Below are 24,656 nucleotides of genomic sequence, written 5' to 3' on the forward strand. Positions count from 1 at the left end.
GGGCTTAAGGCAGGGGCTGGCTGCCCCTTCGAGGGTTCTTTTCCCTTTCAACACCAACACAAAGCAGAGGATGCCTCAGCTGGGCCCTGGTAACAGGGGAAGAAGAGCCAGCCCTGCCCTGGGGCAGGGGAGCTGCAGGGCACAGTGGGTCCCCAGGGCAGTGCTGGGTCCCCAGGGCAGTGCTGACAGCCGGGTGCTTTATGAGGCCCCGCGCCGCCCTTTGCCCCGGCGCGGCCGAGATAAGGGGATGGGATCCACCGCCTTGGGCCCAGAGTAAACACGGGCTGCTGGCTCCCGCCGGCACCGCGGTGCCCTGCTCTTCCCGCTGCTGCCAGCAGCCCCCAGGGTCGTGCCAAGCCCTTTGTCTCTGGCAGCAGGGACAGCACAGCGGCGGGTGGCAAAGGACACCGCACACGCTGCTGCCTGGCGGGAGTCATTTATTCGCTCGTCCCATCACCGGCTCTGACCCGGCAGCTCCGAGGGCCCCGCTGCTGGCACCGGGGCCACCGGGTTTATCATTAACCGGGTGGCACGTGGCGGGACCGGGGCCACGGTGGGGTCACAGCCCCGCAAAGGGCTCTGCCTCCAGCCCCGGGCGGCCCAGCAGCTCCCGCCCAGCGCCTGGCAGCTCTGGTCCTGGCTCCACTGTCCAGGTGGCCAGGAGGTCGCTGAAGTCAGGGGTGCCGGTGTGGAGCAGGCCGGCGGGGCCCGGGCCCGGCTCTTTCCAGAAGGAGGGCGGCAGCTTCCTGCGGTGCATGGGGGTGATGTGGCCGTACTTCCTCTCCAGCCGCTGGCTCTTGCCGCCGGCCGCCCGAGCGGGCAGGCAGCGATGCACGCCATACTCGAAGAGCTCGGCCAGCGGCCCCAGCCTGTGCGCGGCCCCCGGGCTGCCCCGCGGGGCCTCGGGCACGGCCGCAGCGCTCGGGGGCGAGCCGCAGTCCGCGGGCACCGGGCGGCTGCCGGCCGCCTCCTCCCGGCCCCGCCGCCCGAAGTAGCGCTGGATGTCGCAGCTGATGAGCTCCGAAAACTTGAGGAGACGCAGTGTGGTCTCGGCTGTGCTGGAGACACTGGCCAGCTCCGGCCTCACGCTCTCCTCTACCGCTTCCACGTCCTCCTCCTCTTCCTCCTCTTCCTCCTCCTCCTCCTCCTCCTCCTCCTCGGAGAGGTCGGGGAAGTCGGGCTCAGGGTGCGTGGGCAGCAGGAGGCCGTGCGGGAAGGGCGAGGGCAGCCGCAGCTCGGCCAGGGGCTGGATGACACCCGCAGCCATGGCAGCGCTCAGAGGCACCCCCGGGAGTCACCCTGCGGGCAGGGATGGGGGGGGAGGGGGGGGTCAGGGTGACACACCCTGGCACTAGCCCTGACACACCACCCAGCAGCTCTGAGAGGGCAGGGGATCATGCTGTGCCACACCATGACCAAGGCGGGGCCACAGGGCAGCAGGGATGTCCCCCACAAATAACAGGGTGTGGGATGTACCCACCAAGCTGGGCGAAAGAGGGCAGTGGGGGTATTTCCCCGTGGGACATCCCCACTCAGCCCTGGGACAGCAGGCAGCAGGGGTGTCCCCACCAAAAAATGGGATATGGGGCAGTGGAAGCAGAACCCTGAGTGTGGGACATGGAGTAGCAGAGATGCCATTCCCCTACAAGCAAAAGGACATGGGACAGTGAGGATATTCTAACTGAACCCTGGGACATCAAGCAACAGGGATGTCCCCATCAAGCCATGGAGTGTGGGACAGTGAGAATGTCCCTAGGTCGTGGGACGTGGGGCAGCAAGGATCTGTGGGACATGGATGAACACACCAAGTCATGGGATACGGGACAGTGGAGATGTGTGGGGCAGAGGGATGCTCCCCTCCACCCCAGGGCTGTGCATGGAGGTGAATGGGGGCTCAGCACCCACCCTGCAGCTCTGGCTCAGGGCCACAGAGCCCCATGCCCTGCCCACACAATGGCCCCTTGGCTTTCCAGGTGACAGAGTGAACCCATTGCCTCCCTGCCCTGCCCTGCCCTGCCCTGCCCTGCCCTGCCCTGCCCTGCCCTGCCCTGCCCTGGTGGGCTCTGACCACAGCTGGGTTTCCCTGAGCTGAACATGGCCCCTTTGTAGCTTGTGCTACCTGTGCTGAAGGGTCCCCAGCTCTGCCTCGCTGCAGGACAGCCCAGGCCATGCCGAGAGGGTCTCAGGGCAGGACCAAATCCTGGGAAATCAGACCTGCCCTTGCCACACCAAGCACGGCGCCGGGACCTGCACCCAGCCTAAGATCGTCCTTGCCATCTCTGCGTGTCTCTCTTTGTGCAGTCCCCGCCGCGGTACCCCCGGTGCTGCCCTGGGCTGGGCTGTGGAGGCTCAGCCTCACCTCCGGGCTGCAGGGAGGGGGGAGCGGGGCCACCACAGCCTTCCCTGCCGCCACCCTCCGCCGGAGGAGCCCCCGGGACAGAGGGCATCGCCCGGAGCGCGGCTCCGCACTCACCTTGGCGCTGCCGCCCGGCCATGCATAGGCTCCCGCGCCGCTCCCCCTGCCCGTCCCTCCACCTGGGCCTGAAGTATTTATAGCGGAGCAGCGAGCTGACGGCTGGCAAATATTTGGTAGCCGTATTGTAATAGTAGACTCGGTAAACAGAGCTGGGGTTTGCTTTAGCACCCAGCAACGGGAGAGCGGCGCGGGGAGGGACGCGGGGACGCGAAGGCAGGGCTCACCTTAATGGTTCACTCGCCAGGGGATTTTCAAGTGTTGTCCCTGTAAATTCACCTATTAAATCGGCAGCCCCAGCTGCCAAACTGCCCGCACACTTGTGCCGAGGGCTCTTATCTCCCTGCTGATTGGAGGTGAAATCAAGCTTTGTCAAATAGGCGTAAAATTAAATTTCATGCTATTTTGACTCCTGGAGTAGGGATCTTCTGAAGAACATACTGCGTATCGAGCCATGCCTCTGCAAACAGGGGTTGCCACTGCAGTGGGCAAAGCCTTTCCCTGGGGTCCCCCGGGTGCTGCAGCACCCTCTTGCAGGTCCAGAGCACTCATCTCCAGCCTTGTGCCCCTTGGAGATGGATGTTGGGCTCCCTGACCAGCCCTGGGAGAGGTTTTGGAACCTGTGGATGCAGAGGTGGATATGTCATGAGGACAGTGTCTGGGCCAGCCCCACGTCAGGGACAGAGCTGGGTGACAGCATTTTCACTCTGTGCTATGACCTGTGGCTCCCCTGCGAGGACAGGGACAATGGCAATCAGCCCAGGTCCCACACAGGCTGTGCCATAGGTGCCATTTCTGCAGGACGTGCCAGCGGAGTCAGCAGAGAACAGGGCCAGGGGACACAGAAGGCTGGGGATGCAGGGTGACCTGGGACACAGGACAGCCTGCCCCTGACAGCTGAAGGGATGGCAGGGGTCTGAAACAGCACCAGACTCTGTCACAGGTGTTGGGGACACTCAGGAAGTAGGACACCAGCCACTGGGCTTGGGGACAGCCACAGCCCTGCTCCAGAGCTGCCCTGCTCTCCTGTTTTTGGGGTGACCACAGCTCCTGGTCTCTCCGTCAGAGCCCTCGCTGCCCCCTGCCCTGAGCACCGTGTTCTGAGCTGTCTGCAGTGCTGAGAGGGGATCCCCAGCTCCTGGCAGGGCGCAGCACTGGCGAGGGGAGTGTCCCACCCTGGGCAGGGCTGTCACCCACCCGCTCCCCGGGCCCTGGGGCTCCCTGCGGGGGCAGGGCCAGGCACCGGCTCCGCAGAGCTCCCTCTCCTCTCTCCAAACACTCCCAGCGGCGAAGCGGGGCGGGAGCAGCAGCCACCCGGTCACTGCTGGGCAAACACGGCGGATGGGAGCTGATTAGCCACGGGCACCCTTCGGGCTGCTCCCTGGCGTCAGCCATTGTCACCCACCCGCCCGGCACGGCTCGGCATTGGCACAGCTGGGCATTGCTACCGGACAGTCACCCTGATCCCCGGGGAGAGGCGGCTTCCTCTGCTGCCTGCAGCCACCGCTGCCCCAGGCAGTGCAGGAGATGGGGAGAGCTCCCACAGCCTCGGGTCAGTCTGGCCGGAGGGAAGGGCTGCACTGACCCTTTGGCCAGCTGGGGAGGGTCTGGCCATGGTGGCGAGCAGGTCCAGGTGTGGGGAGTGGGGAGCACATGACTTGGCTGCTGGCTCACAGAGTTGGGAGTGATGAGATTCCTCTGTGGGAAGGAATCACCCACGTAAGCAACGCCTGGGGCTCAGCAGGACCGCTCCAAGGGCGGGCAGCGGGGAGAGGCAACGCCACTGCTCCTGCAGCAGCCTTGGACATGTGGCTTTGCATCCACTGGAGTGCCCAGAGTGGCCATCCCTGCTCCAGACTTTGCCAGGGCCGGGCATGAGGAGCTCCTGTCCCACAGCGCAGGAGTCTCCTGCCTGCAGAGCCCCCCGCAGACCCCGCTCTGATCCTGCTCAGCCGGGATGTCTCAGCGGAGCGGGTCGGCGGCACAGCCCTGCCCGGGGCTGGCTCACGTTGCCTTTCCCTGAAAGCCAATGGAGCTTTAAATCTGGGGGAAAAACAGGCATGGCTGTGGCAAATCCTGCACCAGGGCTCCGGCTCTAAACCTCGCTGCCTGTGGAGCCCTGTGGCAGTAAAGAGATGGGTGGGATTTCTCCGGCACAGGGAGCATCCAGAGAGCAGCCGGGGCCGGGAGCTCAAGGTGACGAGACAAGAGGAAAAACTCATGGAGTGGTGCGATCTGGAGCTGGAGCTCACAAAGCCAGGTAGGAACGCAGTACACAGCAAAGCTCCGCAACACCCCAAGCTCCTGCAAAACCACGGCCTCATCCTCCCTCCCCCCAGCAGCTGAGGGAGCAGCCACGGACCGCCCAGCGCAGCCCTGCGCTGTCTCCGGTCCTCTCCAGGCTGCGCCCGTGGCCCGCGGAGTTCGTCCCCTTGTCCATGCGCCCACCGTGCCTCCCGGTGCTTCCGCCTGTCCCGGCCACGTGTCCTGTCACCCCCACCCCGACAGGGCCTTTCCTTGCTCCGCATTCCCCCTCCCCACATTCCCTACGGTGGCCCCGAGCCGCAACAGCGCGGTGGGGACGGCGGCCAGCGCAGCCCTGGCCTGCTCCGGGCAGGCACCAGCCTGTCCCCGGGGCGCCGCTGCGGCTTGGCTACTGTGCCCACGGCCGGCGAGCCCTGGGGCAGCTGCCACGGCGGTGCTGGAGTCCAGTCCCACGGGGACGGGGACGGGGACGGGGACGGGGACAGGGACAGGGACAGGGACACGGACAGGGACAGGGACGGGGCTGGGGCCGGGGCTGCCTCCGCCCGACCCGTCCCTCGGCCTGACCACACCCCTCTGACATCACCGCCCCTTTGGCCGACCACGCCCCTCTGACATCGCTTCCTCTCTCAGACCACGCCCACCAGACCCGCCCTCGGACCCCGCCCCCTGGCGGACTACCCTTCCCGTCATGCAGCGCGGCGCAGGGCGGGGCCGCTTCCGCTCAGCGCTCGCCGCGCGTCGCCGCTGCTGAGGCCGCTGAGCCGCCGCCGCCCCAGGCCCCTGTCCCGGTCTCGGTCGGAGCCGCCGCCTCCGGACCGGCCCCGCCATGTCGGCCCAGGCACAGATGCGGGCCCTGCTGGACCAGCTCATGGGCACGGCCCGGGACGGTGAGTAGGGGCGGGCGGGGCCTGCAGGAAACGCCGCGGCCTGGCGGCCGCCTCACCGCGCGAGGCCCGGCCCGGCCCGGCCCGGCCCGGCTCGGCTCGGCTCGGCTCGGCTCGGCTCGGCTGCTGCCGCCGCTCCGGACCTGCGGCGCGATCCGCCCCCGCCCTCCCGGCTCCAGCCTCGGGGCGGCGGAGCGGGCTGGGCCTGTCCGCGCCCGGCCGGCGGTGATCCCGCCGCGCCCCCGGCCCCACAGCGCGCCCGGCGCCGCCCCGCCGCTCCGGGCCCCGCTGCCGCGGACAGGCGTAGGGCCGGCTCGGTGCCCGCACGTCCAGAGGCGCGTAGGTAGGTGTGCCCGCAGCGCCGGGTGCTGTCCTAGACGAGAAATGTGACAGCCCGTGCAAAATACGGTCCCGCTGCGGTTTGTGTCTCCCTTCTGCGACTCGCTGGGTACTTAAATTCCCTTTGGCACGTTAACAGGGCTGTCCAGGCACTTTGCACTTTGTTTCGTAAGTGAATAAGTGCTTTTCTTTCTCTGTGTATTGAGTTGCTATTGAATTGCTTCCCATATTTTTATTTCATACAAACTGAACAATTGTGGCCCCTCTATTTTATTTATAAAGGTTCAGTGTATCTTTGCCTGCCTACATCAATCTGCAAGGGAGTTGCAGAAAAGCCTCATGTTCATCGAGCCGTGAGTCACAACCAATTTTTAAAGCTGTTATAACAAAAAAAAAAAAGTGTTTGCTTTTTTTCACAAGTAACTTTAAAAGTGTAGCTTAGAAAGAAAGAAAAAAATTAAAACAATTTCAGTAGACACGACATTATTCCTGGATGCTTGTGAATCCTAAACTATATTCATACTTTAGTATTACACATACCTGTGTCATATGCACAGATGAGCTTTAAAATTGTCACATACCATTACCACTTTGCCTTTACTTTTATGTATCATTCCCCTGACTTCCTTACTGCAGGTGTGGGCAAGAAAGCTTTTCCTTTAAAACTTTTCAACAATGGGCATAAAATTCTGCAGCTGAGGTCTTGAAGAATGCAGATGGGTATAGTATGTGTTGGAGCTCGCAGTGTGTATTGACTAACTTTGTTTCTTTTTTTATTATTTATTTTTTTGCTTTTCTGATATTGTCTCGTTTAAGTGGCTCCTGAGTGTAAAATGTCCTCTGAGGGTGGGCTGGGGGTGGGGAGCACGTGGTGTGTTCCAGGCCAGGACCTGCCAGCTCCTTTCTTGCAGGGCCTGGGAGAGCACACCCTGCATAGTTGGGTTCCAAACAAACGGACTGATGGCTCAATTATCACCTGAGCAAAGAGCAGCTGCCTGTAAATTTTGCCCAGCACAGCCCTGTTTTGTGATCTGATAGCATGGGGTTTGGTATCTCCTGCCCCTTCTTCACAGTAAGAAAAAGAAAGGGTGGAAAAAATAAACAGGTTTTGGCCGCGAGCCAGCCTGTCTGTCTCCTTTTCTTCTCTGGCTGTGCTGCTTCTTTTTGTGGATGACAGGCCTTGGACATTGCTTGGCTCGCCAGCACCGTGTTTAACATGGTGTCCTGGTTGAATAAATGCTAAAATAGTGTTTGTTGCCAATTATAAGTGTTCCAGAATATCCTGTTACCCTCTAAGCATTTTTTTTTGGAGCAATTTTGGGGAGCAGGAGCACCAAATATTTTAATCTTCATATTGAGGTGAAATGTTCATGCTGATGCCTGTGTTCTCTTGGTGTTCTAATGTCTCCTTATTTAAACCACACATGAATTTCAGGAGATGAAACCAGACAAAGGGTGAAGTTTACAGACGATCGTGTGTGCAAGAGCCACCTTCTGGATTGCTGTCCCCACGATATCCTGGCTGGAACAGTAAGTGTGTCCTCTGGAATGAGGGGTTCTGCTGAGGAGGATGTTGGCACAACTCTTGTCTGTGCAGGGTGGGTGACTTCTAGGAGAGATCAGGCTTTCTGTGCTCAGAGAGCAGTCACAATCATAATGCCACTTCCTGTGACCTGTGTATGGAACTGCTCTCGTGTCTCAAAAAAAAACCCCAAACAAAAAGCCAAACCAGGAGCTCTCAGAATTCATCTGAAATGCTTCTTCTTTCACAATTCCATGGGAAGTTGCAAAATTATTTCCTTTTAACAGTCTGAGATAGAGCTTGCAACTTGTCCTATGGTGGTTCCAAGCCTGTAGCTAGGCTGCTGCCCTGGTTCACTGCTGCATCTTCAGGTTAGCAAGTGTCCCTTAGCAGCTGCATGAATCCTTGGAGATTGTCAGTCTCCTTTCCCCAGCCCTGATGGAAGAGCAGCTTTTCTATTGTTACTGTGGTGATGGTGGCAGGTCACATCTCTGGCTGAGTGTTGGTTGTTTGAGCTGCTTGGTTGTTTGTGTCACTCTGCCCGACTGGTTTCAAACAGTTGTCTCAGCTCCTTTGCTGCTCCCTGTGGGAACAGAGCTGGCCAGTGTTCAAAGGTTTGGCTCACGTGCTACCTCTGAGAGCAGAAGGTGATGTGGGCTTTTAGCAGTGAGCTCTTGTGAAGGAAATGTTCATTTGAGGCTCCCAGATGAAAGCTGCAGCCTGACTTTGGAGAGAAAACTGTTTCTTTTGTCACCATCGCTGTGCAGCAGTCACAGGATGGAGGTGAATATGGATGTTTGAAGTCCATCTTTGCCCTTGCTGTTTGCATGAAATACTGTGGCAATTCACAGTGTCTGTCCACTAAACCAGATTGTTGAAAGATGCTGTCGTTGTTTATAGCCCTTCCTGCTGCTCCTTAGGGAGCTGGCCTGGACACAGTGGGTCTCCAGCAAAGGGAGGGCTGGTGCTGCTGCCCCTGCTTTTGTCACCACCGTAGCAGCAGTGTGGCAGCACTGGTAGAAGGAGCTGTAGCAAAAGCTGCTTCAGCTCTGAGCACTCAGGCTTTAGCTTTTGTAGAATAAGATTGGAAAAGCTGAATATCAATCTCTGTACCTCTGTTTTTTAAAATTCATTTGAAGCTCAGATGTGTTTTGCAGCGATTGCTCCATCAGCCTCCATATGACTTCACCTCCATTTCAGAATTTTAAACTTCCATCCTTTGTATAGGTCACTGTGGTCAGGGTATGTTTTTTGACACGAGATTCTAGAACAGTTTTTTGGGCCCAAAGGGTGGTTTGCAGATGAAGGCTGCCTTCTACCTCCTCTGGCAGTTTTTCAGAAAGTGGGTAAATGGCAAGTTGAAGGGGTGGTTCAGCATAAGTGATGTGTGTGAGCTGATGCCAAAGCGTGGAGGAAGTCTGAAGTGTTCCAGGTGGGTTGTGAGTCTCCTGGGGCAGAGAAGCACCTTGAGGAATTTGTTTCTTCTGCTTTTGTTCTTACTTGTCTTGATTGAGTTGTCCTTTCCCTCTCACTGTGGAATTTGTGCTCAGAAACTGCAGGAGCAGGGAGAAAGACTGCTCCTGCACAAGTGATGTTGTGGCTCACTCACATGATTGTGTGGTGGCCTTGAAGTGGGTGTGGAGCTCTACACCTCTCTCAGCAGGTTACTGGGGACCAGAGCAAGTGTTTGTGCTGCAGATCTGTGTTGAAAGAACATGTGATGTCCAGAACAGGAAGAGCATCTCAGCTGTCACTGCTGCCAGTATAGAGTGAAACTTAGCTGGAATGTGCAGTCCTCCCTTGTGATCTCAGGCAGCTTCACTGGCACTTTACAGTGCTCTGCTAAGGAAGAGCTGTATGGGTGAATCTGTCTCAGCTGGGTGGGGTATAATCCATCTCTGGGTGTATTACTGCAGAAATCAGGACCTTGGACCTCTTGGAAACTTCGAACAGATGCTCCATGCCTTCTGGTGCTTGCTGTGTTGTGTCCTCCCCTAAGGCATTGTTACTGCTGCATCCTTCATGTCTGCAGATATTCCTTAGTGGGAAACTGATTGAAGGCAAGCAGGAAGCTGATCCCTTGGGGAGCTGTGCTCAGTGAAATGTGATGGAGTCCCACTCACTGACCTTCAGGTGCTGAGTAAGAAAAGGAGTCCAGAGTGTAAGCAAAGCTCTGGAATATTCCTGAGAGCTGCAGGAGGCCTGTTGATGTTTGCTTTGTTTAGGTGCATGAGTGTTCCTGATTGTAAGAGTTGTCATTTGAAGTTGGTTTGTTCCTGTGATTATTCTCTTTTTGGCTTCAGACACTTGTCTAAACTTGTCGCTAAATAACCTACAGTGGTTATCTTTGATCTCTGTGAGTAAGGAGGAACATTCTGGGAGAGCAGGAGTTGGTTTAGTGAGCCCATGGTCTGTTACCTTGTCATCCACATGTTTGTGGTGAGCACTGAGTTCTCTCTGCAGCTCATGTAAGCGTATTTCTGTCAGTGAAAGTATTGTAGCACGTTAAGAGATGGTATCAGCTGGCAATTCTCCTGAATTTCAGCTCCTCTAAGAGGTGGGCAGATGAGCCTCAAGGCTGCCCAGACTGTGAACATACCTTGGAAGTTATATCCAGGGAATTAATTGAGTCCCCTACTGGGGAATATGAGTTGAAATCTGTACGTTCTAGAATTGGTTTTTGTGGGTTGAGAGGGGGTCTGTGCTTTCCTTTTTCACTTGGATGAAACTCTGTATCTCTGATCACTGTTAAAGCATCTTTGTGGAAATTTCATTTTGTGGTGAGTTGCCAGTTCAGTGGAGATCATAAGAGATACCTCAGAATGTGGATTTCTCAGCAAATGTGAGCAGGACTAATTATCGGTGATATCTAAATGTCTTCAGTCTTTGTGTGTATGTGGAATTAAATCTTTGTTCAGGCTCTGCTGGTTGTCTGTCTCACATACCTGTGTTATAAACCAGCCAGTGCTGAGTGGAGCAGGTTGTGATCTCTGTGGAAAGGGTGAGTGTTCTGACAGCCCTCCTTGCCATGAGAGGAGGCTTTGAGGCAGAAGGGGTGGTGGTCTTGCCCTGAGTGAGCAACACCTGTGGAAGTCTCCTTGTACTTGAACATCTCAAAGGACATGGAGGAAGATTTGATGTTTATAAGTTAGTGAGAACTGAATGTTCTTCCCTGAGGAAGGTTGAGGGATTTGTTGCCTGTTAACAAGCAGGGAGAGGAATAGGGAGCTTCAGAACAAGCACTGTTGGCTGTTCTAAAGTGGTGAGAGCCCCTTCTCTGAAATGGGGTTATTGGCTCAGCTTGCAGGAAGAGCTCAGATAAGAATATTTATAATGTGTGACAATCACATCCAATTTCCATTATTTTCTCCCTGTCTTGGAAAGTGATCTCAGTAGAATGACCAGAAGAATGAAAGATGTGTCACATCATAGAGAAATATTTTTGTGGTAAAATAACAATAACTCTCTAGCATTCTTTGAAGTGGCTTGTCTGAAATTGAACATGATCAAGCTCTAAAAGTACCATCATGCTTTTTTGTAGGCATTACATTTCTATCATTAAAGACCTCAGCAGGAGTATTCTGGATGCAGTGTCTGTTTCTGTAGCCTGCTGCCTCTGGCCTCCTGGTCCTGGTAAATCTGAACAAAATGTGGAAGGCTAAATAGTGGCAAATGATCTGGATTTTTTTTCCTTTTCTAGAAGAGAAAATCCAGTAATAGGTACCTGCTGAAAACCTGAGCATAAACTGGTAGAGTTTGCTTTAGTTGCTTTGCTTCATTCTAAACACTGTTGTCTGCATGCATTGTTTCATGTGAGCATCCCCAGCTTTAGTTTGTGATATTCCACAGGGATTCAGTGTTATCCCAGTTCAGCTTTCTCTGCAGTTCACTGAGTTGACACCTGTGGTGCATGTTGAGCTTTGGGCTCCTGGGGACTGGTGGTGACAGTGAAAGAAGAGGGTGGTGAGTTGGGGTGTTCCTTCATGCAATGGCATGTACCCTACCATTCCTACAGTGGCTCAACAATGCTTTCAAAATGTCATTTTCTTTTTCTACTTAAAAGGGTAAGAGGAAGGTTCTTTGTTACAAATTGATAATGTTGAAATGTAGCTTCCATGTCTTGAGAGCATAATTGACTTGGGGTCATGTGGCTGTTAACTGCTAGGTGGGAGAAAAATTAACAAATTCAAATAGCATGGAGTACAGTGGGAGGGAAGGGCAGCTTTCTGGGAAGGGAGATGCTCTTAAGTCACTCATTAAATGGGCTTATGTGTTGGACTTTGCTTTGCTGGGCACATTTTCAAATTCCAGGCTGCAGCTGGATGTGGGAAGGGTCTGGCTGTGGAATTAACACTGTCTGTTGTTTCTGAGTGTGGGGTTGTGCATTTCTGCTGGCTGTAGCCCTTAATCCTTTTAAGTCCTTTTAGGAAGCATTCTGCGTGTGTCGTACAATTTGGTTTGCCATATGTTACTTGGGCTCATCCTGACACAGATGTGCATTTCCAGAGGAGGTTTAAACAGGGTGCAGGTATGTCTTCCTGGGCTGTGGCTCCAGGATAGGAGGCATTTGCAGTTGGTGCCTGTTGAAGGGGACACATCTCCCTCCCGGCCATTTCTGAGGCTGTCCTGGGACTTAGAGCAGGAGTAGGACTGGACTTAAAGCATTTGGGCTGTTTTAATGTTCCCAGAACATCTACAAAACAAGTTCTGGCAAGCATGTGGTTCTTCTGGCTGGTTCTGGTACTGAGAGGTTAAGAGAAGGCTGCTTTTCTGAAAATACTTTATTTTGATATGATGCAGTTGGCAAGAGTCATCTGCTGCTTGTTGCTCTAATGGACGGTTCTTACGTGGGTTCTCCTTTTTCTTCTAACAGAGAATGGACCTGGGAGAATGTACAAAGATCCATGACTTGGCTCTGAGAGCAGATTATGAGATTGCAAGTAAAGAGAGAGACCTGTTTTTTGAGCTGGATGTAAGTATGGAGAAATTTTAGTTACTTTTGGGGGAAACTGCTTCTTGAAGTTACTGGGCTGAACAGTAGAACTCAGTGGCCATTTCAGCTGATCATGTTGCTTGATGTGCTACCTGTCCAGAATGTGCAGCCCCTTCCTGAATGTCAGCCTGACTGCTGACTGGAGAATGCAGAGGTAATTATGGCCTTTGCACCCCATTAGCCCAGCTAGCTGGGAGGCTCCCTGACATTCCTTGGATCCTACACCTGCTGCTCTGTACCAGGTTCTTGTAACCTGGTGCCCTGTCCCAGAAAGAGATTTAACATGAAAAGCCTTCTGCTCAGTAGTTTAACTTTTGTCAGATTTGGCTTTCATTTAATCTTTCTGTGATGGAACAGATCAAGGGGAAGCACAATTCTGTCTTTCCTTTTCATGTTATTCCAGTGCTTTTGTCTTTGTGCCTGTTGCTCCTGCATAGGAAGGAAGTTCCAGTGCAAAGCTGTGTTGATGTGTCAGAATAAAGGAACTGGGTCAGGTTTACAGGGCAGGGGTTAAATGTAACTTGTTCTACAAAGTATCATTTAGTTTTCTCTCAAAGCATCTGTTCTTGAGGTTGGTTGTGCATTATACAGGATTGAAGCTGTTGGCTGTCAAAGCTACATCTGGCACAGAGAGCAGCTTCATTCATAATTCTTTGTCTGATCATGCAGGCCATGGATCACCTGGAATCCTTCATTGCAGAGTGTGACAGGAGAACAGAACTGGCCAAGAAACGCCTGGCTGAGACACAGGAAGAGATCAGTGCTGAAGTGTCTGCAAAGGTATTGGCGTCTCACTGAGCATTGGTTCTGAAAGTCTCAGTGGGAGCACTGGTACTCTGTTTCTCTGACACCAGTGATACTGGGGAGTATCCTCCACAGAGGATTTGGGAATTCCAGTCATCCTCCCCAAATGGCTGCTCTGGCCATTCTGGAGACAAACTTAAAGAGCACCGTGGACTCTGAAAGAGATTGCTTTAGCATGGAAATAAAGCATATTGATTTCTTCCCCATGCTATAAAATGTTGCCGTAATAATTTAGAATAGTAAGTCCATCATCCCATTTTTTTTGTTTCATTTAACAAATGTTCATGGAGTTTCTTTCTTGGGAACTCACCTAATTGGGCCAATACAAGACATTTCTGAAGCTGACTTTCTGGCCTCTATGCTGACCTGTAAGCCAGAAATGACTGGCAGATCATGATCTCTCCACATCCAGTTTCTCTCTTTGCCACATGTCTGTGACTACGTTGACATTGGTCCACCAGTCCCTTTTGTTGGGGACTTTTGGAGATTCATGATCATCTTCCAACAACAGATTTCATTACACAGGATTTCTTTATTAAAAAAAAAAAAAAAGTTGTCCTGCAAGCTTTATCACATTTTTGTCTTACTAAAAACTAACTATTCTCTTCAGGCAGAGAAAGTCCATGAGCTGAATGAAGATATTGGAAAACTCCTAGCTAAAGCAGAACAGCTGGGAGCTGAAGGAAACGTTGATGAGTCTCAGAAGATCCTGATGGAAGTGGAGAAAGTCAGAGCGAAAAAGAAAGAGGCAGAGGTACAGTGTTGGCTCTCCTGTGGGTTGTCACAGGAGCCTGGGCTAGGCTGGGTGGTTTCTGCCTCTGTTCCTGTGTGCCAGCACCTCCTTTTGCAGTTCCAGCCATGTGCCTGCAAACAGGTGGCAGTGTGGTGTGGTGGATGAAAAGATTTTTAGAAACTTTTATGTAGTGCAGGGACCTGACTGGGGCAGGGAGGGCTTCATCCTCTGAAATATTTGGTCACCAGTCCCTTGCAGGGATAGACTGTGGGGTTAGCTGTGCCCACAAAGCATTTGTGTGGCACCTCCTTTGAGTGAGGGTGGGTTTTGATTCTTCAAAGCGATTCTTTTGCAGAGGTTTCCCTGGAGGGTTGTGTCTATGTAAGGGTTCCCTGACATTTGTGTGGGTTTTCTTGCCTCCCTGTAGGAAGAATACCGAAATTCAATGCCTGCATCCAGTTTCCAGCAGCAGAAGCTGCGTGTGTGTGAAGTCTGTTCAGCATATCTGGGTCTCCATGACAACGACCGGCGTCTTGCTGACCACTTTGGAGGCAAATTACACTTGGGTTTCATTCAGATTCGTGAGAAACTGGATCAGCTGAGGGTAATCCTCTCTGTTTTAAACCACCTCTTTGTAGTTCTGAAGACCTTGAATGCTTCTCTTAAATTAATACAGAATTCTTTGCAGAGGGCTTGTAAAAGCTCAGAAATTTCTGACTACAGAATCCCTAAAGCATCAAACAGAGATTTGTTTAGCCTTGTCTTGGGTTGTCCTCTGTCTTTTCTGGGTAACTAAATATGTACCCTCAGAATCAGTCAAACCAGAGCACTCCTATAATTTATTCCTTGGAGCTTTGGAACAGTAATTCTCATTAGCATGACAGAAATTTGTTACTCTGGGGTTTTTTTTTACTTTGAAACCTCTTAATGAAATGTTTAAACTGAAGTTTCACATGGGTCTCTCAGTGAAAAGATCTTGACTAGCTGAAGCCATTAGGAGTTTTCTGAAATTATTCATAATGGGTTGTGCTACTGGCCTTGCTTGCAAACAGAGACCTTTAGCTGAGTAAGAGTTGTGATTCCTGTGCCTCACTCGCAGTGCATTGAGGTCAGTGCCTCAACTGAGAAAAATGAGAGCATTGACAGAGGTCTTAACTCAGCACATAAAATGCAGTGCAATTGTTCTTTGTCTTGCTATTGGAATGGTCTTCCTGCAGGTCTGACCTGTTACTGTATGGCTGTAAAAAATGGCTGTTACTGCATGGCTGAAATATGATGTGGATTTATTTTTTCCCCCTAGAAAACAGTGGCAGAAAAGCAAGAGAAGAGAAACCAGGATCGTTTGAGACGGAGAGAGGAGAGAGAACGAGAGGAGAGGATGGGCAGACGGTGAGTGGGACCTGGGAACTGGCCTGTGAAGTTTAGAAGTGTCTGATTCCTTGTACATGAGCACTGCAGGAGTTCAGCATCTGCTTCTGGAGTGTCTGTTGGATGTGCTCCAGATGCTGTGTGAGCATCTTGGGATTCAGTTAAAGATTAAAACAATGCACAATCCTCCACTCCTGAACCTTAGAGTGATTGTACATGTATTTTAACCTCCACTGTGTGTCTGAAAAGGTGGAAGTTCCCTGTAGTCTTGAGGCTTATATTGGTCTAATCCTTGTCTTAGGGAATCTGAATCTGGATAAAATACCCTCATCCAGAGCACCTGAGTGGGAAAGTTTAAGATAAGTGAGGACTAGGCTTGCTCAAAAGGCAGAAATTCTCTGGACAGCCCTCCTCACTGCTTGGAGACTTGGAGGTGACAACAGGCTGGTGTTCATGTGCCAAATAGTGGACTGGATGTAACTTTCCTGCAATAAGTGAGGTGTTTTGGCAAGCATTTCCTAAGGAAGCTGAGGGATCCCAAGGAGTGGCTGCTTCTGGTGGTTGTAGCTGTGTGTGTCACCTGCTCAGATGTCTGTAATTCCTGAGCAGTGGGAGGGGCTGGTTTTCTGATTGGTTTTCTCAGGACAAGCTCTTCTGCATCTTGCCAGCTGAACTGGACAAATAATTTCTTCTGTACTTAAACCGAAGAGGCAGCTTGTGTGTAAACAGCTCAGGCAGCCTGTGTGGGGAGGGTGGTTATTTGCAGGGGTCAAGCAGAGGAAGTGGCTGGGGAGGAATGCTGTTCTGAGTGTCACTGCACCTCCCTGCTTACCTTGTGTGTTTCTCCTCTTGTACTTCTTGCATCAGAAAGACCCCAACATTGCTGCCTGTGCAGAGCTATTTTTGAAACTCAGAGTCAGCTGAAGAGTGACTTTGTCTGAGGAATATGAGATTTATAACTGCAGTGTACTCTAAGATGGTGCTGGCTCTGGCTATACATTGCTGGAATTGCTGACAAATAGCAGCATGTTCATTTTTGTGTATTATGAAGGTGGAAGCCCCAAACTGTTACTCATTATCCATATAATTTTATGCATGTTATGCATAACTCAGGGTGTTTAATGTGGGTTTTCTCTGGGGATTTCCTGATGTGATATGAAGGAGCAGTTCATGCTACAGCTTTTTTTTTTTTCTGTGGAACTGTAGCACTTTGTGGAGAGCCTCACAACTTTCTGTTACCTGTGCAACTGTAATGCAGTTGAGTTTGGGAGCTACAAGACCTGGCAGTAGCTCTTCAGTGCAGGAGTTAATCAAAAGGGACTGCTGTTGCTGCTGCTGTGGTCAGAGATGTGGAAGTGAAATGGGAAGTGTCTTCTCATGCAGCTGCTTCATGGCAGACCCACAGCAGGACCCTGCCTAACATGGACTCAGTTTGTCTCCATGGTGCCTCTTCTTCCTGGAGGTCATTTCTCTGTAAAAATTGCTCAACAGAGTTGTTCAGGAAGAACCCTCCGCATCTCTTTGTTGATCCACATCTTCTCCAAATACTGGTTTTCTTCCTCCTGTGGTGTGGCAGTGCTTTTGTTTTAGTGTCTTTTTTTTTTTTTTAAAACCCTCAAGCCCTCAATTCTTGAGACCTAAAGAGCCCCTAGTGTTCACAGGTAATCCATATGTGAATGCATCTGATGAGGGGGTTTGGAAGCTACTTTTGAATGTTTATTTAAGGCTTAAAATAGGAAAGTTTAAAGAACTGCATGGAGCTGGCCTAAAGTCTGAGTTGTTGCTGTTTCCATATGTGACAGTACTCAGAGACGGTGGCCTTTGCTCTGGCTCTGTGCGGAGGCACCTGTGTGCTCCACAGGGAAACTTGTTATGAAGGAGTCAGGAGTGCCATACAGAAGAGGTCAAATCAATTGCCTCTCCAAAATGAGAACTTGACCTGAGGGAGGACAATGGCTCTCCCAGTGGACACTTGGTGTCAGAACTGAGGTTAGAGTCTAGATTTCTTGGTCACTTATCTGCTGGGAGCTGTGCACACCATGCTCACAGAGGCATTTTTCCATAAAAAACTAATTGGTGATGTCTACCATCCTCCAGTCAGCCTCTCTTATCCAGAGTTTGGTACTTTAAGGAACCACAGGAAACGTGTTTCCTTCAGAACTCTTCTTGTCATATCCTCCTATACAACACCTTCATGGTGTTACTTCAGTAGGAGGAAGAGTATGGATTGACTTTGGGAGTCTTTATTGACTGACAGGCACTGTGGCATCCCTGCAAACCTGTGAAACTTTCCTTGTGCAACTCTGCCTCTCACAGCTGTAATTAATTTGTCAATAAGCTGTGATTCCACATAGGAATGAGTGAACTGGATTCCACCCTAGTGGTAATAAACACAAGTCTTGTGTGATGTTGCTGGTGGCTGTTGGGTACCCAGTAATCTCTTGAGACTGGAGTTCTGTGGAGAAGTGGCATGCTGGGAAGTGCAGACCTCAGTGTTTGCTTCCAGAGTACACCAGCAAACAAGTCTGATGGAGGTGCCAAATGGATTTCCTTTGTGTTAAGCTGGACAAAAGACAGGTTATGAAACTCAGCAGAAAGGTTCTGTGATACAGGGACAAAAAAAAGGAGGAAAAAATAAATAGAATAGACTTGCTCCGTCCTCTTGCTCCTATGGAGAGCAGTCGTCTTTGTCTCCTGCAATGATTCAGGCTAGTAAGGACAATGCTGTTTTGTTGGATACTTCCTGAATTCTGAAGTTTGGTTCTAGGGAGTGATTATCAGATGTTTTTTATGCATACCCCTGCTTGGATGATAGGCATGGAAGGGCAGCCAGGCTTTTCAGGGGATGTGGAAGGGCTTTTGTGGATGTGTGCACTGGTGGTTCAGAATAAAGCGATCAGGAGGAAAAAGAACAGTAAGAACTTGGAGTAATTGCAACCACCAGAAAAATCCAGCTGCCTGCCAGGTATCTACAGGAGGTCCTGCTGCTCTGTCAGGTTCTGTTACTTGGGAATGGAGGTGTGTGGTTACTGCCTTGCTCTCCAGCTTTATCAGCTTCTCCTTCAGCTGGTCACATGTGTTGCCACAGTTCATGCTTCATTTGCAGACTCCAAATTCAGCTCCACTTTGTTTACAGTCCTTACCTGAATTCCCTTCTAAATTTGGGGGCTTTTTTAACTTTCTACCATGACTGAACAGTTCCATTTCACTGAAGAAATGTCAGTGCACATAGATTTTCTTAATCTTCTCTTATCCAGACATGGTTTTAAATAATGTTATTAAAACAGATGCTTCTCTGTTGCTTCTTAAATTCTTGTCTGTGTGTAGCTTTCATGTTAGGGTGCCAGAACAGCTCTGTGGGTATAAATGGAACTTACTGTGTGTGAGTCTGTGTGCAGGAGTGAGTCTCTAAGTCACTAAACAGGGAGAGGAGCCACTTCTAAATTAAAGCAAAACAAGACTGTTCAGACAGTGTGTGATGTTCAGCTGGCTCTGAAATGTGGCCACAGAGGAAGAGGGAGGGTGCAGCTTCCATGTGCTGAGGTATTTTAAGTGGTGCTGAGTAATGGTGTTGCTGAAGTTGAAAGAATTCTGCCGTTGTTATTTACAAACTGTCAGGAGCTAATGCTGACAGCAGTAAGCGCAGTGCCACACATGAGCTCTGAAGCTTGTGGAATGTGAGAAAGGAGAGCAAGGCCTGGGTTATTCTTCTCAAGTGCTTTCTAAGGATTTTCAGTTTATCACTTGTCAGTAACAGTTCTTCTCTTGTGGCTGTGTCCCCTCTTTTTTCCTAGTTATCTTTCCCAAAAAGGAAAAAAAATGGATGCAAATTTCCTTCTAATGTTTGGTAAACAAATAAAAGGAGTGAGAAAAGGCTAGTTTTTCTTTATTAAAACCCCTTTAACGTGCAATTGCCTCAAAGGAACCAAAATCAGAAAAGTGGCAGATGTCTTTCTGATTGGAGAGTGGCACTTTTCAAAAATGTTAGAGTTGATCCAGCTGGTGTTAGACTGCATGGAGCAAAGAGTATGTAACAAATATGCACAGAAAATTAGTTGGAAAGGTTCTTTGGGGTGCTTTATTAATAGTATCTGATTTCTAGACTTTTCTGTAGTGACAGGAAGCTCACTGTGCAGAAATTAATGTTTTCCAGTTTTTGACAAATTCTTTCTCCTAAAATTAAAGCTAACTAAATGTTTTATTTGCAGGCTTTTTTTTTTTTAAGTAATAATATATCACTTGAGGTATTGATTATTCCTGTGAAGAATTGCCAAGCTGGATGAATTTTCCTGTTGAAAACCCACTGGCTGTATCATAACTTCTCTCACTTAACTCTCCTCTCCTTTCTAGGTCTGGATCAAGAAACAGAGATCGTCGAAGGTGAGTGCCCAGTTCTGCCCTTCTCCCAAATGCCTGTTTGTGTTTGTCTCTAACTCCTGAGGTTTTTCCTGGGTCTCACCAATAGAGTTCACTCAGTGCCTCAATGTCAGGTTTGCTTCCTGAAAGAGATGGGAAGTGCAGTATGGGCAGCTCAGTGGTGCTGCTCAGCTTGGGGTGGCTCCTGGGGCTGTAGAGTAGGTGCTGAGTAGCCTGGCCAGGATGGGCTTTGTGTGCTCCAGTGTGAGCCCATGGATGTCCCTGAGGCCTCTTTCCATAAATACCTGATATACTTCCATGACTGGAATGTCTGAAGTATCTGTTATATATATATATATGATACCTCAGATGTGAAAATACAGAGATTTGAGATTAAAACCCCCACATCTCTGGAAAGAGCTTGTCTTAATGCTATGACAACATTCTCTGTGATAATGGACCTGGAGATCTCCCTGCCTACTGCTTTGGCATCTTTCTTATCTTTAGAGCAGGGTGAAATAAATCTGCTTCTAAAGTGCAGACCTTTACAAGGAAGATTCTCTTAGGGTTATGGTAATATCAGAGGCCATTTCCTTTGGCCTCTCTTCTACTTAAACAGGCCTCACTTGTGAGCAGTGCAGAGTTGTAAGCTCCGCTCTGGCCCTTGCCACATGCTTACAGTAATGGTGGGAGCTTTTTCTATAAGCTTTCCAGCAAACTGAATAACCCACTGGCATTCTGTTGGTAGCACAAGGCCCAGGGGGAGGCAGCTGCCCACTGTGTGGGTGTGGGCAGGGATGGGGGGGCAGGGGCTGGACTGAGTTAATGCTCTGGGTATTTGTTACTCATGAGAGCCTGAGAGGCAGCTGAGGGTGCAGGTCTGAGGCGCTGAGCTGGTGTGTGTTCCCTGCAGATCGCGCTCCCGGGAGCGGAGGCGGAGACGCTCCAGGTCGGTCTCCCGGGAGCGGCGGAAGTCGCGCTCCCGCTCCCGCGACCGACACCGGCGCCACCGGAGCCGCTCCCGCAGCCACAGCAGAGGGCACCGCCGGGGCTCCAGAGACAGGAGCTCAAAACACAAGTATGTATTCCCCACTGGAGTGCTTCTGCAAAGGGGAGTCCTTGGCTCACAGTGATCTCCCTGGCCCGTAGAGCGAGCAGGAGCCTGGCAGGGTTCTCCAGAGCAGCTGTGCTGGCCTGTGCCAGCTCCTGGGCCAAAGCAGGATTCCCCAGTGGTCTCAGCTGTACAGCAAGATCCCAGCTGAGAGGATAGAACAGCTTCCCTGGTTTGCAGTGCTGAGCCTCGAGATGCTCTTTGGCTGGGAAGCAGCAGCACAAAGCCTCCCTGAGCTAACTGAGCTTCTCTGGGCCTGTAGAAGCCAAATGCCTGAGAGGCAGTGTGGATGTTACACTTTATTTTCTGCTTCCCAGATTCCTTCTCTCAGTGCTGGCATTGGGGAGGAGTCTATGATTTGAGATCTGGGGGCAGTCTTCTGTTGGAAGGCTGCTTGAGAGAGAGAGAGAATTCTTTAGGAATCAGCACTTTTTCCTCCTGAAAAAGAAATACAGGAGTATACCATTCTTCTGTCTCTGAGGAGAAGCACTATAGTCCAAAGAAGGGCTTAAAAGTTTTTCTGAAATTCAGCAAAACAGTCTCTGTGTTGGAGGAAGGATAAGACAAATGTGTGTAGGGTATTAGAAAAGTGGACTGGAATCACTGTGTTCCCGTACAACCCTTCTAAGCCCAGGAGCAAGTCTGCCTCCAGGTGCTTGCTGAGGTTAGATCTGGATTTTTTTAAAGCCTCCTGGTTAATAGGGGAGTGCTTTAGCACTGTCACCTGATAAGGCACCAGCACTCAAGTACAATTCTAGAAACAAACCTATTGTTGTGTGTGTTGTGTCAGTTTAGCTAAGGGGTAAGAACAGCTTTTCTTTTAAAGATACCTGGTGAAGGGGAGGGAAATAATGGTCTGAAAAATAAGTCTGTTAATAATTGAGGGGGGATGTAAATACTGTTGATTCTCCAATGGCTGAGATACTAAAGTGCTTTTTTAAATCTGTCTTGAACATGAAAAATAAAGAAAAGAAGTTTGGACAATTAGGAAGTGAGGAAGATCCTGTAATAACTATTACTAAAGAGCAGGTAAGGGATTACTTCGGAACCCTTGAACACATCCAAAGCAGCCCATTGAGACTGCAGGGGGATTGGCCAGGTCCTGCACAAAATTGCTGAGAGCTGGGGACAGGCCAGGATCAGTTTAAGAAAACATAACAAAAACAAGAGAAGAAACAGCAAAACCCTGTTTCCTGAAAGAGAGTTAATGAAATCTGCCCTCAGGTTCTGCTGGGCTGAGGTCTCACTTGCTGAAAGAAATGGAGAGTGTCACAAGATCTGGAGAGCTCAGGGTAGGAGGTCTGTAGGCAGTAGGCATTGTTGTGGAAAAGGTAGAGAGTTGTCATCAGACAGACCGATGGTAAATGACAGTTTAATGAAAATTAAATGGCTGTTGGGTTTTGATGTATCAATTTTGCAGTATTTTCAAACCTTAAAATCAACAAGAATGAAAGTGAAACCTCTAAGGTACCTTTTGTTGTGACTGTAAAATAACCCTGCGTACTGAGCCTTGAAGTAAAGTGTTGGAGCCTGTGCTGAGCTCCCTCAGGGTCAGCTTCTTTTGAATCCTGCTATTCCCTAAGCTGGCAGGAATCACACAAGAAACAGCCTTTCAGATTAGACCTAATGTGAAGCCTCCTGTTTAATTCTGCGTGGGCTGACAGGGAAGTGCAGCTGAAAATCTGTGGCTGTGAAAAGATGTGCTGTGGGCTGTGAATATAAATCTGTATCTTCCTGACTTTGAACCTGGGATGCTGCCAAAGCCTGCATTTGTCAGGATGCAAAGTGAGAAGCCCAGGGCTGAGCCAGCAAAGAATCCAGTTGGTATTTAAAGCAGTTGAGCAGAAAGCCAGTAGCTTAGGGCATAATGAAAAACTGCTCTGGAAGCCATGAACTGAGCTGAGGCAGAGACAAGGAAGAGATTGTAGGCACTTTGGGATGGCCCAGAAAAATAGTAAGGGGCGCAGGGAAGAGCTGAGAGAGCCCCTGTGGCAACAGCTTGAAAGGATCAGTCAGAGGAAGGAGGAACAAAGGCTGTGCTGTGCATGGAAACCTCGCAGAGGGCCCAGAGCTGCTGTCATGGGGGACCCACTCCCCGTGGCACAGTAGCCAGGCACGTTCCTGTAGGGAACTTGCATCCCACAGCCCTGCCAGGGAAAGGTACTGCTTGGTGCGTATTGGACAATGTTTAGTTGTGAAGCTGATAGCGATGGTTTACTTTGTACTGCAGATCTTCTAGAGATCGATCTTCAAGAGAAAAGTCCCGAGACAGAGAGAGGAAAGAGAAGAGCTCTTCTGAGAGGCGGCACGAGAGCACAAATGGCAAATCTCGTTCCAAGAGGTCAGAAGAGAGAGAAGCTGGCGAGATCTGAACTCAAATGATCTGTGTTGCACTGTAAATAGTCTGATAAACATTCTACACAAAGCCTAAATTTCCCATTTATATTTACTGAATACAACTCATCTTTTGTAGTTTGGGATTTTTATTGTTTGGCAGATAGCTGTGAGTTTGTAGAGACACAAGAGTTACGTACTGTTTAACAGGATTTTGTTTTAGTAGGAATAAATAAATCTGCGTGGATGGTTTTCAGTCCAGGCCAGTGTGGACACCCCATGTTTGTCCTGAAGCAGCGAGCGCAGCGCTCGGGGCCATGCTGTGCCTGGAGCCCTGAGCTGCCCTGACCTTTGTAACGCTTCAGCCCGTTCCAAAAAACCCACCTGACCCTCTGTGAGCACACCAGTAGCACTGGTTCTCAATTATATTTTTTCCTTCTGTTTATATATGTTAAAAAAAAAAAATCAGATTTCTTTTTTTTTTCCTTCCTTTTAATACTTAGCCATCACATTTTTATGTCTCCAGCACTTGAGAGTTGCCTCACTTGCCCAGCTAAGGCAAAAAAGATAAAATTTGGCCTTGATCTATTCTGAAAGCTGTTTGTCATTGAGGATGACCAGATGAGCTGAACCATGTCTCTAAGCTGGGCTCAAGTCTGGTTTTAGTACCTTTACAGTTCAGATAGCTGAGTTGGTGTGAGCAAAGCAGTAGGAAACCTGGCTGCTTTCTTCTCTAGAGAAGCACAGCCACAGCTCCTCTGCCTCTTTACTGTGCACTCTGCAGTCTGAGCTTCCTGCGGGGCCTTCTGACCTACAGACCAGAGCGCTGGTGTGTTCCAAGGCCAGTCAGGCAGTGTTCCGAGGGGCAGGGGTGACTGGGGCTGGAGCCCGTGCCAGTGCGTGCCCCTCCCGGGAGAGCGGCACCGGCCGTGTCCCCACGGCGTGGGAGGCCACTGCCGCTGTCACTCGCTGATTTGTACCTCGGGTTGTTTCTCACGAGGGCAGGGAGGCACCTGGCTGTGCCAGCCCCAGCCGCGACCCCGGGCTCGGCATTTTGCGGGAACGAGCGATGCGAGCGAAGCCGCTGTCACCCATCGAGGCAGGAGCCGGGCTGCTGCTCGTTAGCGCGTTAATTGCCGCCGGTAATTGCCGTTCCCAGGGCCGGGCTCCGGCCGGCGCTCCCCCCTCCCTCCATTCCCTTCCTCCCCCCGAACGCGGCTCCGGTTCCGCCGCGGTGCTGCCCCGGTGTCGGTCCCTAGTGCATGCCCCCCTTCCCTGTCCGTTTTTACGATTAATTCCGCGGTTTCACGTGTTGTTTTTGTAACCTCCGTGTGGGGCGCGGGGGGCGGCGGGCGCGCGCTCGGGGTGCCCGTACGTGCCTGTGCTGTTCTCCCGCGGTCTGAGCGCATTAAAGATCTGTGTTTGTGGCTCCCGCTGCTGCCCGGACTCGTTTTTGCGGGCTCTCCGCCCT

At 51.0% G+C, this 24,656-nt stretch overlaps 2 protein-coding genes across 4 annotated transcripts; one reads left to right on the forward strand and one right to left on the reverse strand.

The window, feature by feature from the left end:
• Positions 1-295: 295 nt before the first annotated feature.
• On the reverse strand, positions 296-2,908 carry PERCC1 (proline and glutamate rich with coiled coil 1). The gene is made up of 2 exons (XM_059861687.1): positions 2,474-2,908; positions 296-1,299 (listed from the first exon to the last, which is right to left on the reverse strand). The coding sequence occupies exon 2, from the start codon at positions 1,265-1,267 to the stop codon at positions 560-562; it is 708 nt and encodes a 235-aa protein (XP_059717670.1). The 5' UTR covers positions 1,268-1,299; positions 2,474-2,908; the 3' UTR covers positions 296-559.
• Positions 2,909-5,446: 2,538 nt separating this feature from the next.
• On the forward strand, positions 5,447-24,615 carry LUC7L (LUC7 like). 3 transcript variants are annotated; one of them, XM_059861810.1, is made up of 11 exons: positions 5,447-5,628; positions 7,400-7,494; positions 12,360-12,458; positions 13,149-13,259; positions 13,894-14,037; positions 14,444-14,620; positions 15,317-15,405; positions 19,735-19,764; positions 20,654-20,818; positions 21,819-21,880; positions 23,082-23,283. In XM_059861810.1, the coding sequence occupies exons 1-10, from the start codon at positions 5,568-5,570 to the stop codon at positions 21,844-21,846; spliced, it is 999 nt and encodes a 332-aa protein (XP_059717793.1). In that variant the 5' UTR covers positions 5,447-5,567; the 3' UTR covers positions 21,847-21,880; positions 23,082-23,283. The 3 variants fall into 3 exon arrangements, with proteins under 3 accessions (XP_059717793.1, XP_059717792.1, XP_059717794.1); XM_059861811.1 differs by lacking the exon at positions 21,819-21,880 and adding an exon at positions 6,247-6,317 and having other exon boundaries at positions 5,475-5,628; positions 23,082-24,615; XM_059861809.1 differs by lacking the exon at positions 21,819-21,880 and having other exon boundaries at positions 5,448-5,628; positions 23,082-24,615.
• The last annotated feature ends 41 nt before the right edge of the window (positions 24,616-24,656 follow it).

This window comes from Haemorhous mexicanus, chromosome 17, assembly GCF_027477595.1.
Source record: "Haemorhous mexicanus isolate bHaeMex1 chromosome 17, bHaeMex1.pri, whole genome shotgun sequence".
NCBI classification, from domain to species: Eukaryota; Metazoa; Chordata; class Aves; order Passeriformes; family Fringillidae; genus Haemorhous; species Haemorhous mexicanus.

Bases quoted from the DNA above. Each gene is read 5' to 3' on its own strand.
- PERCC1 (XM_059861687.1), bottom strand. From the start codon at position 1,267: ATGGCTGCGGGTGTCATCCAGCCCCTGGCCGAGCTGCGGCTGCCCTCG.
- LUC7L (XM_059861809.1), top strand. From the start codon at position 5,568: ATGTCGGCCCAGGCACAGATGCGGGCCCTGCTGGACCAGCTCATGGGC. The intron at 5,629-7,399 runs GTGAGTAGGGGC...CATGAATTTCAG, and splicing joins CATGGGCACGGCCCGGGACG to GAGATGAAACCAGACAAAGG. The intron at 19,765-20,653 runs GTGAGTGCCCAG...TGTTCCCTGCAG, and splicing joins AGAAACAGAGATCGTCGAAG to ATCGCGCTCCCGGGAGCGGA.